This window comes from Rhinolophus hipposideros, assembly GCF_964194185.1.
Source record: "Rhinolophus hipposideros genome assembly, chromosome: 24".
Lineage (NCBI taxonomy): Eukaryota > Metazoa > Chordata > Mammalia > Chiroptera > Rhinolophidae > Rhinolophus > Rhinolophus hipposideros.
In genome coordinates, this window is record NC_138070.1 from 7,563,345 (window position 1) to 7,579,188 (window position 15,844).

The 15,844-nt window shown below is 46.3% G+C and overlaps 1 protein-coding gene across 13 annotated transcripts in view; it reads left to right on the forward strand.

Annotated features, from left to right (window-relative positions):
- Window positions 1-15,844, forward strand: part of RPH3A (rabphilin 3A) — a 218,049-nt gene that overhangs the window by 149,798 nt on the left and 52,407 nt on the right. For 5 of the 13 annotated variants that reach the window (XM_081036958.1, XM_081036957.1, XM_081036950.1 and 2 more), the window contains 2 exons: window positions 7,640-7,730; window positions 12,720-12,731. In XM_081036958.1, the coding sequence (XP_080893084.1) occupies window positions 7,660-7,730; window positions 12,720-12,731 (83 nt within the window). In that variant the 5' untranslated portion in view covers window positions 7,640-7,659. Of the gene's footprint in view, window positions 1-5,808; window positions 5,847-7,639; window positions 7,731-12,719; window positions 12,732-15,844 lie in introns of all 13 variants that reach the window. The other 8 variants (XM_081036951.1, XM_081036952.1, XM_081036954.1 and 5 more) reach the window with 3 other exon arrangements.

Here is a 15,844-nt window from a genome sequence, read left to right on the forward strand (position 1 = left end):
TGACTTGAGGACAAAACAAAAGGAACATAATGGCTCATGGTAGCCAAAAAGGCCAGGATAGATTCAGGTATGGCTAGATCCAGCATTCTACCAACATCATCAAGAATCAATCAGTCTCTCTCCATCTCTCAGCTCTAGTTCCATCCTTTGTCAGGCCTTTCTGACGTGGTAGCAAAAGTGACCGACAGCAGCTTTAAGTTCTGTGAGCTTAACAACTACAATGGAAAGAGAGTGCTTCCATATAGTTCCAGCAAAAGTCTTAGGGCAGGCCTTGATTGGTCCTTATCAGGTCACGTGCCTATCCCCAAGCCAATCACTGTAGCCCTTGGGTGTAACACATGGATTGGCCAGGCAAGGGTCATTGGCCCATCTCTAGGGACCAAGTGTGTGTGAGCCCCCCCTGAACCACACAGGTTGATAGGGAGGGATGATTTTGCGAAGGAAAATTAGGGTGCTGTTACTGCCCCCAAAAGGGGAGATAATGCTGGACAGGAAAAAACAAGAAATCTCTACTCCAGAAATCCAATGCAGTGTGTCACTCAGGCCTAAATGAACCCCTGGGATATAGACCTTTGTTCTCCTCTCCAGCCCCACCCTCAAATATCAACAGTGACCTCCTTGCCTGAGACTTGAAAAGGTCCCTGACACATGCTAACTGATCCATCATCCCAACAGCCCTGCAAGGTAGGCATGGCAAAGATAGGAATTTTGATGTCCTCACTTCACAGATGCAAGAACTGAGGCCCCGAAAGCCTAAGTGACTTGCCAGAGTCAGGCAGAAAATGAATAGGGGCAGGCAGCGGGGGTTGGGTCCCAGGACTCTGGGTCTCAGGCCAGCAGTTGTCCTGCAGTGAGGGGTTGCTCTCTCAGTCAGCTTTTGCTGCATAACTAAGTGCCCCATAGATTGCAACAACAACCATTTATTTATCTCATGATTGGTTAGGTCAGTGATTGGGATGGTCCTTCTGCTCTAAGCCAGACTGGGATGCTCTTGGCTGGGCTTGTTCACGTCTGTGGTCAGCTTGTATGTTGGCTGTGACAGACTGGGTTATGATGGGGCAGCTGCAGCAACTGAAACAACAGTGCCCCTCCCCACCGGTGGTCACTGCAACTTGCTGAACTTTCAGAGCCGTGGGGGATGGGCTTTGTGCCTGCCTTAAAAACCTGTAAATGGGGACCGTCCTGTGAGATTGTTTGAAGGCTCATGGTCAGAGCCATCGATTATTGCTATATGGTGACGGGAGAACCCTGGGGAGGTGACAGTGACTTGGCTCTGTTTTAAGGTCAGGAGCACAGAGGTGCCTTCATCTTGAGCCTCTGTGGGGACAGAGTCCCAGAGAGCAGTTTCCAGGCTCTCGGCCTCACGTGGAAAGGTGCTGGCTCGGGTAGTAGATGGCCATCCGCTGTGGCTGGGTGGCCATTAGCTGTTACCGGTTAGCCATTAGCCACTAATATAACTGCTGTGGCTATGCTAGCGGGTGGAAGCAGAGAAGCACGGATTGCAACTAGCAGCCACCAGCAAGAGTACAGTGGTATGAACACCCTATCCATGGCTCCGTGGGTGTTCCGTTTTGGCCTCACCATATCCTGCGTTCTTGTGCGGGGAGCAGGACTAGAATCCCTGTATGACAGCATCTCTCAGGCTCATCTCTGTCCTATCTTAAGCACCAACCAGCTCATTATGGAAGGACCGAAGGCCTATAGTTCCAGCCATGGCCAGCTTCAGGGGAGGCTGGGGACGTCCCAGCTGGCTCTAGGAACAAAGACAAATCAACGGCAGCCTGTACCCGCTGGATGTAGCTGGATGTGTAAGGGGAACACTGGGGCTCTGAGAGAGGAGGCTGGAATGGCAAGGCATGTGGGCAAGTGGAGGGGCATTCAGCTCCACCAAGTATACTAGGCAAGGCAGGAGACTGCCATCTTCTTCTTTGCTGGCGGGTCCTTGCCTTGGCAATGGTATGTAGGAACCCTAAGTGCCTGGCAAATAGTCAAAGCTAGATGCATGGTTGAGACAGAATAGAACATATTCAGCTCACTTCTCAAAGCCCTTCCTGCGTCACTCAGACAGGAAGCCTAAATGGTCCTCATGATCTGACATGCCCCCCACTCTGCCCCCACTACTGCTTTGATCTCAGCTCCCACCCATCTCCTCCTTGCTCAGTCTTTTCCAGGCATTTTTCCTCCTTCTCGTTCTCCAACTTACAAAGCACATGCCATCCCAGGGCCTTTGCACTTGCTTTTCCTTCTGCCTGGAATGCTCTGCCTCAGATATCTGCATGGCTCAGTTCCTTCAGATCTTTGCTCAAACGTCATCTCTCAGAGAGGCCCCCTGACCACCTATTTAAAATCAACCTTCCCTCTCAATCACCAGTCGCTCTTCTATTTTTCTCTAAAGTGCTCACCAGCTGACACGTTTTACGATTGACTTACTGTTTGGTTATTGTCTGTCTTCTCCACCAGAAGGTAAGCAACACAACAATGGTTTTCCTCTTTTTTGTTTGTTTGTTTTAGCGCTGTATCCCCAGTGCCTATCGTGTTTCCCTGAAAGTAAGACCTAACCGGACAATGAGCTCTAATGTGTCTTTTGGAGCAAAAATTAATATAAGACCCGGTATTACATATGTTATGTTATGTTATGTTATGTTATGTTATGTTATGTTATGTTATGTTATGTTATGTTATGTTGTTATACCCGGTCTTATAGCAAAATAAGACTGGGTCTTATATTAATTTTTGCTCCAAAAGACGCATTAGAGCTGATTGTCTGGCTAGGTCTTATTTTCGGGGAAACAGGGTAGAACAGTGTCTGGCACATGGTAATAGATATTCTATAAATATTTTTTGATTCTTCCCATCTCTCAAGAGAAGCTGGCAATCTGCATTTTTTCATTAAGTCCTGTGCTTTTCAAAGTATCGGCTTAATTTTACTTTTAAAAAACACTACGTGGGCCAAGCAAAACCATACTTTCAGCCTGGATCCTATTCCTGGGACGTCCCCTCCTCCCCCCTGTTTGAGGCCCTTTGTGTAAATTGCATTTCCCACCCCATCAGATAGTCTGAGTGAGTTTTTCCAGGTTCCTAATTGACCAGCGGTGGGCTGGGCTCAGGGGGAGAGAGGCAGAGCAGGAAAAGAGACGGAGCGATGGAACGGTCTGGGTACTGTCCACGCTGGTGGCTGCAGTTTCCTCTGTGAAGAAGCATCTGGTTTGATTCCAAGACTGTGGGGCTGGGAGGCCGACTGTGGCATTGAACTCCACGCAGACAGCTGCAGCTTGTGCTGGTTCCCTGCAGTGCCCTGAAGTGCCAGCCCCAGTCCCTGCCAGCCCAGACCTGCTGAGTCCTGCTTAGACCCCTGCTGGGGCTCTGAAGCTAAGTGTGTTGTAAGAGTTGATTTTTCCAGTTTAACTAAAACTGGCTGGGATTCTGGGGAATGGAGGCGTGGTTCCTTACCAAACGGTACTAAAGGAGCTGGGGAGAAGTAGGCAGAACAAAATGCAAAACCGGGGTGGAGGGTTCTGAATCGGGCTTTTCTGGGTGGGCAGGGCTGGAACACAGTGTGGCTCTGCCACTTACATGTGGATTTATTGAGCGTCCGCTGCTCTCACTGAGCTCTATGACGTACGTGAAGATTTACTGAGCGTCCACTATATATCATTCTCAGGACTGGCTGCAAAGGGGGAACGCAGGGCCCCTTGTCCAAAAATCATGAAGAATTTCAAGGTGATGCCAGCAGAGCATCAAGCCAGGTGCAGGGTCCTCCTGTGCGTGGGCCCTGTGTGACTGCATAGGTCCCAGGCCCATGAAGGGGGCCTGACGTGCACAGGCGCTGCAGCTGCTGAACCAATACAGGCCTGAGTCATGCTCTCACGGATCTGCAAAAACACGTGGAGAGACAAACAGCAAATAAATAAAAAGTAATAATAATTTCACATCATGATAAATATAAAAGAAACAAACAGGATGCAATGAGAGGAGGTGACCTAGAGAGTGTAGTCATGGAAGGCTCCCTGGAAGAGGTGACATTTGGGCAGAGACTAGCAGACTAGCAGAGCATGGAAGGAACCATTCATGTGACAGTAGGAGGAAGATGCTGTCAGAGGCAGAGAGAATAGCAGAGGCAAAGCCTAGCGGCTGGAATGTGGTCAGAGATACAGGGAGAGTAGCCAGCAGAGGCTCATGGCTGTTCTTTGAGGTCCCAGAGAGGATCTTATATCTTATGTGTGATAGGCAGCCATTGAAGCACTTTATCAGTTTTCAATTATATTTTTTAAAAACAACTGTTCATTTATTTTTGAATATCTAATGTAGCCACATGGTTGCAAATACAAAGGGGTACATTATGAAAAATCTCCTTCCCATCTCAGCTACCCAGTTCCCTTCCCCAGAGACAAGCGATGGTACCAGTTTCTTATACATTCTCTGCAGAAGTATATTCTGCATCTACAACCAAGAATCACATGCACATATCCTACTTTCCCTTGTGCAGAGAGTGTTGTTCTGGAACATTGTCATACACCTTGATCTTTTCACCAGACGATTTATCTCGGTGACCAATCTGTACCCGTCACAAAGAATCTCAGTACTCTTCATGGCTGCATAGCACTCCATCACATAGAGGCACTTCCGTCCCTCTTGCCAGTGCTTATTATTAGGCACGGAGATTTCTTCGTTGGAAGACTTTAAGCAGGACTTTGGGAAATCCACTTAGACTCTCCTTGACTCAGTTACTCATCCGTAAAAGGGGATAAGAAGAACGTCTACCTCATAAGGCTATTTGTGAGGATTGAATGAGATAAAATGAAAGGCCTTTAGCATGTAGCTAGCTAGCCCTGGATATTGGAACTGTCAGTTTCCCCTGTTGTTGGTTTTGGTACCGAAACTAGACTGTTCCTTGAAGTTTGCACCAGGACTGTGGGGGAGCCGGCGCCTAGGGAAAAAAGCTGGAGCCTCTGGCTTCCAGGGGAGGCAGTCATGTCATGAAGTTGTAGCTGCAGAACTGAACTTAAGCCATGGCTGTGACCCTGACCAAACTGAAGCGTGTGATCTCTCAGCGTCTCCAGGCAGAGGTCTGAGTGGGCAGATCTCTGTTTGTTTCTGAGGCTGAGAGGTGGGAATGCAACCAGGGGCCAGAGGACCAAGAGTGTACAGTCACCAATCCCCCAGACGCTCATCAAAACCCAACAATCTGGAGCCCAGGGAGCAATGTTCTACTCGTATCAACGCAGTAGGGAGTAGCAATGCGTGGGCTGTGGAGACAGAGTTCGAATCCAACTCTGCTACTTGGTAGCTGTGTGATTTCGAGCAGGTGGCTTAACCACTCTGAGCCTCAGTTTTCTCACCTGTATAAGGAAGCAAATACAACCTACCTACAAATAGCATTGTAAGGATTAAAGTAAATAATGAAGGTATGGAATTCAACACATAGTAGGTGCTCAAGAAATGTTAATCATTTACTGTTGGATTAACTATCATCTAGAAGTAGGAGAAGGGAATTACCATTCTACAAGCACTTGTGTGTGTGAGTGACGGTGGTAGGTGTTTAGAGTCTATCAGCTCAGTGACTCCACAGTGAGCCCAGGGCTAGAATCCTCTACCAATTATCTGACACACACATCTCGACTTTTGCTCCCGGTGTCATTCGTTGGTTTCCCTCTCCTGCTCCTCCCTGAGGTCTCGGGCCTCCTGTTCATTACGGTGATTCGCTCTCTGTGGTGGGCAATGGGAAATTGGGAGCGGGGGGAATCTGAAAATGTCAGAGGCTCACCAGTGGACTTTCTCCATTTCTATTAACTCGCCCTCTAACCTGAGACCTTGGCTGGACTTCATGGAGAGTCATCTGCAGGCAGGTAGGAGACCATCTTAGGGTCACACTTTGTAAGACTGGACAATGCTTCAGTGGCCGGCTTAGGGTGGCATCATGAATTCAAGGACCAGAACCCCACTTCCCTAAGATTCTCCTTTCTACTGGCATGTGAGGTCAAGATCTCTAGAAGCAGAACCTGAGATGGGGTTTCTGGAGCCAGTGACAGACTTAGAACAGGGCGGTGGAGGACCTGGGCTTGGATGTGGCTTCTGCTGGCGTCTGGCCTCGGCCTGATGCCACGGGGAGCTCTGGCACGTGCTGGCACCACAGAGCCATCCCACCTTGAGACAAGGTGGCTGTGCTTTCATACTCTCCCCCTGTCTGTCATCGGCTTTTGGCTGCTCCCAGGGGTGGGGGTGGGTACCTCTGGTCCAGGCAGCTGTTCTTGTTGGCCGAGAGCCAGTCTCTGGAACATGGTGCTGCTGTGAGCCCTAGTTGCTACCATTCCCAGAGGCTGGGGGTGGACGCACCACCTGTAATGAGCATCAACAGTGTCTGCAATGCCTGCCGCCTCCACCTGCATCTCCACCCCCAGCCCAGATCCGCCTGTGGACACGTAACCTCCTTTCTCTGGGGCTGTGCCCCCAGGTGTTCAAATGCCCTGATTGCTCGGGCAGTCCCGTCTCCCCGCCCAGGACTGGTTGACCAATCCTGCAATGTCAGTTTCTTTGAGAGCCTTGGGTGGCCAAGCTGAAAGAACCAGTGCTGTCCAGGGTGGCTGCTGGCCTGGAGCGATGGACATGGGTGGTTTCCGGCGGTCAGCCAGTGAGTTTGGGCTTTGCAGGTGGAATTTTAATAGGAAACAAACTCCTGGTATGCCTGACTGAATGCAGAAGAGGGCCCGAAGGCCAGGTTCTGCCTTGAGGGCAACAGAATTTGGAAATCAGAGTTCTGGGAAGGGACTGCACATCCGTTGCCCCAGCCGTCCCTGCCTCCTGGCGTCCTCCAGGGCCGTGTTTTGTCTCTGCCACGAAGCAGGAGGGGAGGCTTTCAAATGAACTTGCCAAAGTCCAGACCAGGGCCACCAAGGAGCCTCATTCCCAGGGACTGAGGCTCTGGCCACTTAGCGGGGGACAGGGGTCCCAGGGGACCCCAGGGCAGCTCTTAGCACCGGCAATAATGAGACCTGAAGGTTCTTTCCGGCAGATTTCCTTGTAGCAGGAGCCGTCTCTCCTTTCTTTCCATTTTCCATGTGGAAACAATGAAATGGTCGTATTAATCTGGGATGATTATGTTAACCTCACAGGAGCAGATGAAATGGTTTCTCCATAGGGGGCTTCTCTCCCACATGTTCAGTGTTCAACCATCATTCCCCCCCTCCCCCCCCTGCGCCAGCTCCACCCGCCGAAGATTTACTAATCCTACAGGCACCAGGATAGGAGAGAGTTCTCTCCCTGATCCCCTCCCGACTTCTCAGCTGTTCAGCTTCCCAGAACATAAGGCTTTGTTGTAACAAGACCCTTGGGGGAGATGAGGACCCACTGGGGACTGTGGCCCTGCCCCGCTGGACATGCTGCCTCGAGTCGGTGAATGAGACGCACCTGGGTTCAAGGGCGGGAGCTCTCCGCTCTGGTCCATTTCTGCCAGAAGGGAGCTGGGACCTCCAGCAGGAACATTCCCTATGGGGACCTGAGGTTCCCTCCCTGGAAAGTGGAGATGCTGGGTGGAATCTTCTTTCTTCTCTGAGGCTCCCAGACGGCTGGGCCTAGAGTAGGAACTTGAGAGAGAAGGACTGGCTGAATCACTGGGTGACATCCTCTCCGGGTTGTTTTCCAGGAGCGCGGAAAACTTCTGCCATGACTGATACCGTGTTCAGCAACAGCTCTAGTCGTTGGATGTGTCCCAGTGACCGACCCCTTCAATCAAAGTAAGTCACTGGGTCTCCCTGGGAGTGCCTTGGTTTTGGTCAGTGAGGTCTGGAGAGTTCTCCACCTGAAGGAGAAAAGGAATAGGAAGGAAAGAACTAGAATTTCCTGGGGTTGAGGAAAAGGAACCCAGGAGGAGTTTTGTCGTGGACACTTCTCCATTGATTTTTCTGCTTTGCAAAGTTGGGATAACAAGGTTCAATTCTGAGCTCCCTGCCCCAAATTCGAGGCTCTGGTGGAATGGTAAGAGCCCTGACCTGGTGGTTAGAATCAGACTTGGTTCCACTTCTAGGTCTGAGCTAATTGACTGTGTGATCATAGGCAAGTCTCTTCCCCTCTCTGGGCCTGTTTCCTCAATCCGATAAGGAAGGTGGACTAGACGGAGGGGGGGGGGGGTGCAAACCGGCAGGCCACCAGCTCACTCCGACATGCAGAAGCGTGTGTTTTGTTTTTGTTTTATTTTTGGGCCTGATTATTTAAAAATTGGGAAATTTCACATAAAAGTAACTTGGCATTCAGTATCTAGGAACACCTGACTCAGGGGTGTGCTGGATCTGTGCCATAATGGCTCCTAAGAGCTGATGTTGCATTTCCAGACATTTTGCAAGCTGGTTGTTCAACAGGGCCATTATTAAAAATTAAGTTATATAATTTTACAATTAAATGATATTAAGCGCAAAGGTGGTAAGTACTCACAATGAATCACTACTTCATTCTTTTGCTACCTTTTGTCATCTCTGTGTTATTTATGTCTGTTATATCTGTACGGTGAAATATAACACAATGGTGTGCTGTTGCGTGTTTCCCCCCATCCTGTACTGAGTGGCATCAGGTTGGTTCAAAGTCATCCATGGGTTCAACTGTTGAACACTGCCTGGCACATCACTGCCCGAGACCCTGGACCATCTAAGTCTGTTGTTTATCGTTCCTGCAGATTTTCGCTCACAGGCACTTGTTCCTTTGAACGCTTGGTAATTTTTTATTGTGAGCTCCATCTGTGAGAATCCTGGGGATCTGTCTACCTTGGGGATATTGTTCTGCAGAGAGACTTGCATTCGCTTCCGCCAGGAGTCAGGGGTGCTGCTCACACAGATGATGTGAGCTCCCTTGGAGGGTCCTGGCTCCACGTTGGGGGTCTCAGATTCAGCTTCCCTGCCTTGTTAGGGGGTCAAGGTCAGCCTCTGGAATGCAGGCTTACTGCTCACAGCTCGCTGTTCTGGATTCAGTTTGCTGGGGTTCTGTTTTTGTTTTTGTTTTAAATTGCCTTATAAAGGTGTAATTAATGTACCTCCGACAGTACACATTTGAAGTATAATTTGATAATATTTAAACATACACAGACACACACACACAGGGTGCCGAAAAAATGTATATACATTTTAAGAAAGGAAAACTGTATTAAAATTGTAATAATACATACTGATAACAAAAGATGAAGACACATCACATTTGACTTCTGCAATTACAAGAGGTGCTCAAAGTGGTTCCCATCAGCGTCCAGACACTTCTTTTTTTTTTTTTTTGTTTGTTTGTTTTATTTTATTTTATTTTATTTTATTTTTACATCCCTCACACCGTGAACCCCCCTCCCCCATCCACCACCACCCCGACCTCACACCGAGCCATCACATTATACACATAAAATTATAGTTGGCATTCATTAATGTCCAGTCTCTGGTGTACAATGCCATGACCAGGCATCCACAGCATCCCTGAGGTGGTCTCCCAAACAGGACACATGTCCATCGGACACCCAACAAAATCCCCAAACACTATTAAATAAGTTCCCCAAAGTAATTCTCAAAAAACCCTGAGGCCATCCTGTGGTCACCAGCCGCCCCCCAATCCCTTCCCCCTTCCCCCCATCCCCAACCCCCTCCCCCCCGCCCATCTAACAACTCTCGGTTTTTTGTGTCCCCAAAACTGTTTCTGATTAGTTCATACACATATTCTTTTCTTTAGATTCCGCATATAAGTGAGATCATATGGTACTTGTCTTTCTCTTTCTGACTTATTTCACTTAACATAATGTTCTCTAGATCCATCCATGTTGTTGCAAATGATAAGATTTCTTTTTTCTTTATGGCTGCGTAGTACTCCATTGTATAAATGTACCACAGCTTCTTAATCCAGTCATCGACCGATGGGCATTTCGGTTGTTTCCATATCTTGGCTATTGTGTAAAGTGCTGCAATAAACATAGGAGTGCATACAGATTTTTGAATTGGAGTTTTGGATTTCTCCGGGCAGATGCCTAGGAGTGGAATTACTGGATCATAGGGTAGTTCTATCTTCAGATTCCTGAGATACCTCCATACTGTTTTCCATAGTGGCTGCACTAATCTGCAATCCCACCAACAGTGCACTAGCGTTCCCTTTTCTCCACATCCCCGCCAGCATTTGTTGTTTGTTGATTTATTGATGATAGCCATTTTGCAGACACTTCTGATTACGGCAAACTACTGCTTGAGCAACATTGGCCAAAGTGTCCACTTGCATACATTTTTTGGCACCCCCGGCATATATACTCATGTCCCTTTGTTGTCTCTTTTTTCCTGCCCCGCACTTTCCCCACCCATCCCTAGGTAATTCACTAATCTTTCTGTAGCTATGAATTAGCTTGCATTTTGTAGAATTTTATATAAATGGAGTCATGCAGTGTGTACTCGTTTTGGGGGGAAGAGATGTCTCTCTTCTTTCACTCAGAATAATTATTTTATGATCCATCTAGATTGTTCTGCATACCAATAGTTTGTTCCTTTTTATTGCTGAATAGTATTTAATTATATGGATACCACAATGTGTGTTAACCATTCATCTGTTGATGGACAGACATTTGGGTTGTTTCCAGTGTTTAGCTAGTACAAATAAAACTTTGTATAATCATATGCTTTCATTTCTCTTGGGTAAATGCCTAAGAGTGGAATGCCTGGGACATATGGTAGGTGTATGTTTAACTTTTTTAGAAACTGCCAAACCATTTTCCAAATTGGTTGTACCACTTTAAATTTCTCCCAGAAGTATATGAGAATTCCAGCTTTCTCCCTCGTCACCAGCACTTGCTGGTCAGTCTTTCTAATTTTAATCGTTCCAGTGTGTGATAGTGGTATTTCTTTGTCGTTTTAATTTGTGTTTCCCTAATTACTATCAAGTGCTATTTCTTTGTGGTTTTAATTTGCATTTCTCTGATGACTAATGATGTTACGTATCTTTTGCCATCATATAACTTCTTTGTTGAAGTGTCTGTTCAGATCTTCTGTTCACTTTTAAATCAGGTCATTTATCCTCTTGTTATTAAGATTTGCAAGGTTGTTTTTTTTTTCAGAGATTATAGATAAAAGTCCATTGTTGGGTATACATTTTACAAATATTTTCTCTCAGTCCATGCCTTGCATTTTTTTATATAACAGAGTCTTTTGGAGAGGAAAAGTTTTTTTTTAATTTTGATGAAGTGTATTTTGTTTAGTTATTTTGAAAGGGGGAGTGGGGACTAGAGAATCCCTTACTTTTTAATCCCAGAACTGCTTGAAAAGAGCTTTGCTCTAACTTATCTCCGACTTAGTTATGTATTGGAAAAGGGTCTTTCTGAAGAGTTAGTCCCCCCATATTCTGTGAAGCAACAGATCCTGTCTCTTTACTCCTTGTACCTAAAACCTCCTCCGGTTCTACGAGTTTTGCAGTTTTGAAGACACTAGAACTCTATGGGTTTCCTTTTTGAAAGGAAACTCCTATTCCCCCAAGCCCATTCTATGACGCCCTCTTGGAGCCAAACTGATTTTGCAGAAAATATTACATCCGTCAAAAAGTGTGTCTTTGTAAGATAAACAGTTGCCTGAAGGGTGGATGGGGTGAAATATTTATTTTGTTTTAAAATGTCAGTTAATTAAAATCCCATCCATCAGAGTTTACTAAAGTCAATACAAAGCCAAACAATTTGCTTTACAATTAAATTAGAATTACTCCAACAGCCCGGATGCAATTTCATTAAAGTGCTCCTGGGCTCCCTATGAAACATGTTGGCGTTGTGAATGCATCTGGCTGACTTCATTGCTGCTGTATTGTCTCCAGATATTAAAACTATTTTCCAATAAATGCTAATGGCTGTATTGTAGTCGTCACACATGCTGTCTATTCTGCCGCAGTGGTGCTGTGCTAACGCTTCAATGTCTTTCTCCAGCAAATTAAGAAATCTAGTCTTAATTAACTGCTGGCTAGCCAGATACTCTCACTGCTTTTGTGATTTTCAAATGCCTTTCCCTCTCAGCCGCCTTGACTCTAACAATGGTGTTTGAAACACTGCTGTGACGGTATTTGAAAGAGGTGAATACATCTGCTTCTTGCATAGGTAGGGCAGTGGTTCTGCTTTTTCTGTCGGCTAGACCTGGGGAGAAATGCTGGAAACTCGATGCTTCTCTGGAGCTTTCAAGCCTTCAAGCCAGAGGGTGCTAGAGATCGGGGTTGGAAACTGAGGCACGAGGAGAAGACATGACATGCCTGTGCATGCACACCTAGTAAGTGGAGACGCTGGTCTCCTTTCTAGAATGGAGTTTTGCTTTCCAAAACGGGGGCACTGCGAGTTCTACTTTTGGATGCTCCAGTTATTGCTCGGGGCTTGTCCTCCTCAAAGCGTTCCTTACGCCCCAGTGTTTCAAACAGCAGAAATCGAGAGTGATGCTGGCCATGTCATCACGAAGTGACATCTCTTTAGTGCCCAAAGACCCATTATTTAAATACGCAAATGATCAGCGTATTCATTAAATACGCTGAACTGGTTTGGTCATTTCAGTCAAAGCTGTGGGTTTTACAAGCCTCCCCTGCAGCTGACTTGTGTTACGTGTGCTGGACTGAGATGAGAATGACTAGGAGAAAAACAATGGAAAGTAGGTCATCGTCATTGAAACGTTGGAGTTTTGTATCCAGACACCGTTGGTATTGTTATGAGATTGCTTTCCTAACTTTTGTCTTCCTCTCTTTTCTTTGCCTTCCTTCAGTGATAAAGAACAGTGAGTATTTTGCTTTCCTACCCACTGACTTGTATCTCTGTTCTGATCAAAGCGGCTTGCCCCTACAGAGAGATGGTGAAAAAAAGGAAGTAGCAAATTTTACAAATCTCAAAAACACTTAAGGTAGTAAGAAAACACATACCCCTTTTAAGAACAAAATGACCACATTTCAAAAACTATCTTGATAAAACATGGAAAGTGTTCCTAAGGAGAGCCCTCAATTTAACTCTTGTCAGTAACTTGTGGGATTTCAGCAAGTTTCCTGTCCACTCTGTGCCCTTGTTTCTGTAGCTGTTTGCCTGGGAACATTGTTGGTAGATAAAGCAAATGCTAACTCAAATAACTGCAACTGTTAATAAAAGATGATGATGAGCAGAACAGAGCTTGGGGGAAGTTTTGTGCTGTATATACGGTCTCAGTGACCTCAGGGGAGGTCGGCCTGATTTCCCAGTGAAATGCCTTTGGCTCAGAGATCCCATCTTTGCTCACAACTTTTGTGTTTTAAATTGGATTCATTTCCTAAATGTGCATGACAGATTGGATGCTGGGTCCAATAAATGAACAGTCAGGCTGCAAAGCAGACCAGGCTTTGGTTGCGTGTGCGCATTCAGAAATCATGGAAAGTCATCCTGACCCTCCCCATGATGGGGAAGTTATCCCAGAGCCACAGAGAGCCGGGGGACTGGCGTCAGAGGACCCCGTCTACCTCCTGCTCTGGTGCTCAGTATCAGTGCAGCCAGCCTTAGGCACTGCCCCTCCGCTCCCTGAGCCCAGGCTATGTCCTTTGTAAGATGCTGGTGATGACCCTCCCCTTCCCTGCTCACCAGCGGGTGGTAGGATCAAATGAGATGCAGGGGAAAGCTTTGTAAACTGTAAAGCTCTGAGCTAAGCCAGAGGAAGGTGTGAATTTCAGCCTGCCTTACCCGTGTATGTGTGTGTGTTTGTAGTGTGTAGTACATAAACACACACCTTGTATATATACGTTGTGTATATGTATATATTATGTGTGTACATGTACTGTGTTTCCCCGAAAATCAGACCGGGTCTTATATTAAGGTTTACTCCAAAAGATGCATTAGGGCTTATGTTCAGGAGATGTCATCCTGAAAAATCATGTTAAGGCTTATTTTCTAATTAGGTCTTATTTATCAGGGAAACGCGGTATATAGATAGATAGATAGATAGATAGATAGATAGATAGATAGATAGATAGATAGATAGATAGAGATACATATGTATATTTATATATATTTATATATATAAAATATATGTATTTATATATATAAAACACTTGCATAATTTGTTCAGGGTTTTGGACCAAAATGACTGCATCATCAGGTCCAGAATCATCTAATCACTTTTTCAACACTGATGAATACTTAACTAGGTGACCCCAGGAAATTTTTTTCCTGGCCCTGAGCCTCACTTTCTCCATCTGTCAAATGGGAGCTTTGGACTAGTTGATTGTTAAAGACCATTTGAATGTTCCACCATTTCTGCTGTTGGCTGGTGGGTCTCTGGCCAGACTAGACCTACCTTTTATGATTATATTATTCAGACATGCCTGGAAGAGATGCTCAGATGCGGTCAGATTATAAATATAAACATTACAAGAGAGAAGTTCATGACTCCAGAGGGTCCCAAGGCTCATAGAGGCTTCCTAAATACTGAAAGTTGACGGTCGAGTGTATGTCCATCCTCCTTCCCACCCTCTCCCTGCCCTCCTCCCTTGTTCCCTCCCTTTCCTCACTAACACGTATTCATCAAGTGTCTACTGTGTAACAAGCACTGTCTTAAGCACCAGGCATACAAGAGTGGACAAAGTATGAGTGTGTGTCTAGAGGGGCCTACAAACAAACAGCCAGGCACCAACAAATGCACTCAGTGTGCAAGGACCTATGCTAGCAGTCACAGTGGGCCAAGAAAGCACGGGAGGGACAACTTGGCCAGACTTTGGGGTCATGATGGGAGAAGCCAACTGTGAGATGAGACCAGTGAAGGCAGAGCAAGACGACGAAGAGACAGAGTTTCAGGTAGGGGACCAGCATGTGCAAAGTCCAGATACGAGAGAGAACATGGAATTTTAGAAGAACTGAATGGAACTCAATCTGGCTTAAAAGATTAGCAAGAACCTCAGATTCCCTTAGCATTCTGAAGGGGGCGGAGGGGCCACAGCACCCTTCTGCACCCCATTTAGTCTGATCGGGGTAAGTTTCATCCAAAGGGGCCTTTCTACCAGCAGGGCACGTGTAAAACCATTCTGTAGTATGGCTGCCCCTCCTCCCCATCCTCTCCTTCAGGATTCATTAAAATCTCATTCACTGAGCTGTAAAGCGACTTCCCGCTGACACCAGTCTATGGAAGGGAGGGGATAAGAAGAAGAAAGGAAAGAAAAGGGATTAATTTTCTGCACAGCACCACTGTGAGATGCTTCAGAGCCCCGAAAGCACTTCCATCATCCCACACCTTTTGGGAGTGATAATTTATTAATAGAGACATCTGGTGGGTATTTATTACGTGACCATTGTGTGCATGAAATGAAGAATTAAGGGGGGAGGCAGAAAGGAGGTGGGAGTCTGCCCTTGGCAGTATTTAGGGAGAGACATCTGTGAGGGGCTTCACCTGAACTCAGGGCTAATTCCTTTTGTAGCAGGAGTGGTGCTGGTTTTGGTGGGAGGGTCCCTTCTGACCCTTTCCAGATGCACCTGAGCAGGTACATTGAGGTAGCAGGTCAAGCATGCTCGTTTCCTGACCTTCTGACTATACTCACTCCACACATATTTCTCGGCAATTCCCTTCCCTCTTCTGAGTGGCGGTCATTTGGAAAATGAGCAGGTCAGATGCAGTGATCTTTAGACTTTTTGTTAGTAGCAAAGCTCTTTCTCTGAATAACATTTTACTTAGAAGCTAAATATATAAGACAGATAAGAGTGGAGCTGGAGAAAGACTTTTAGCAACCGAAAGCATTAAACACATCAATGGTGGACTTTATGCAAAGGTCATTTAAAATAACACCAGACTGTAAAGTAAATGTAGGGAGTCTAACAAGCTTCACGTTGTCTTATCACCATAGTGGATACTGTATCAGCTAGCTTTTGCTGTGTAACAAACCA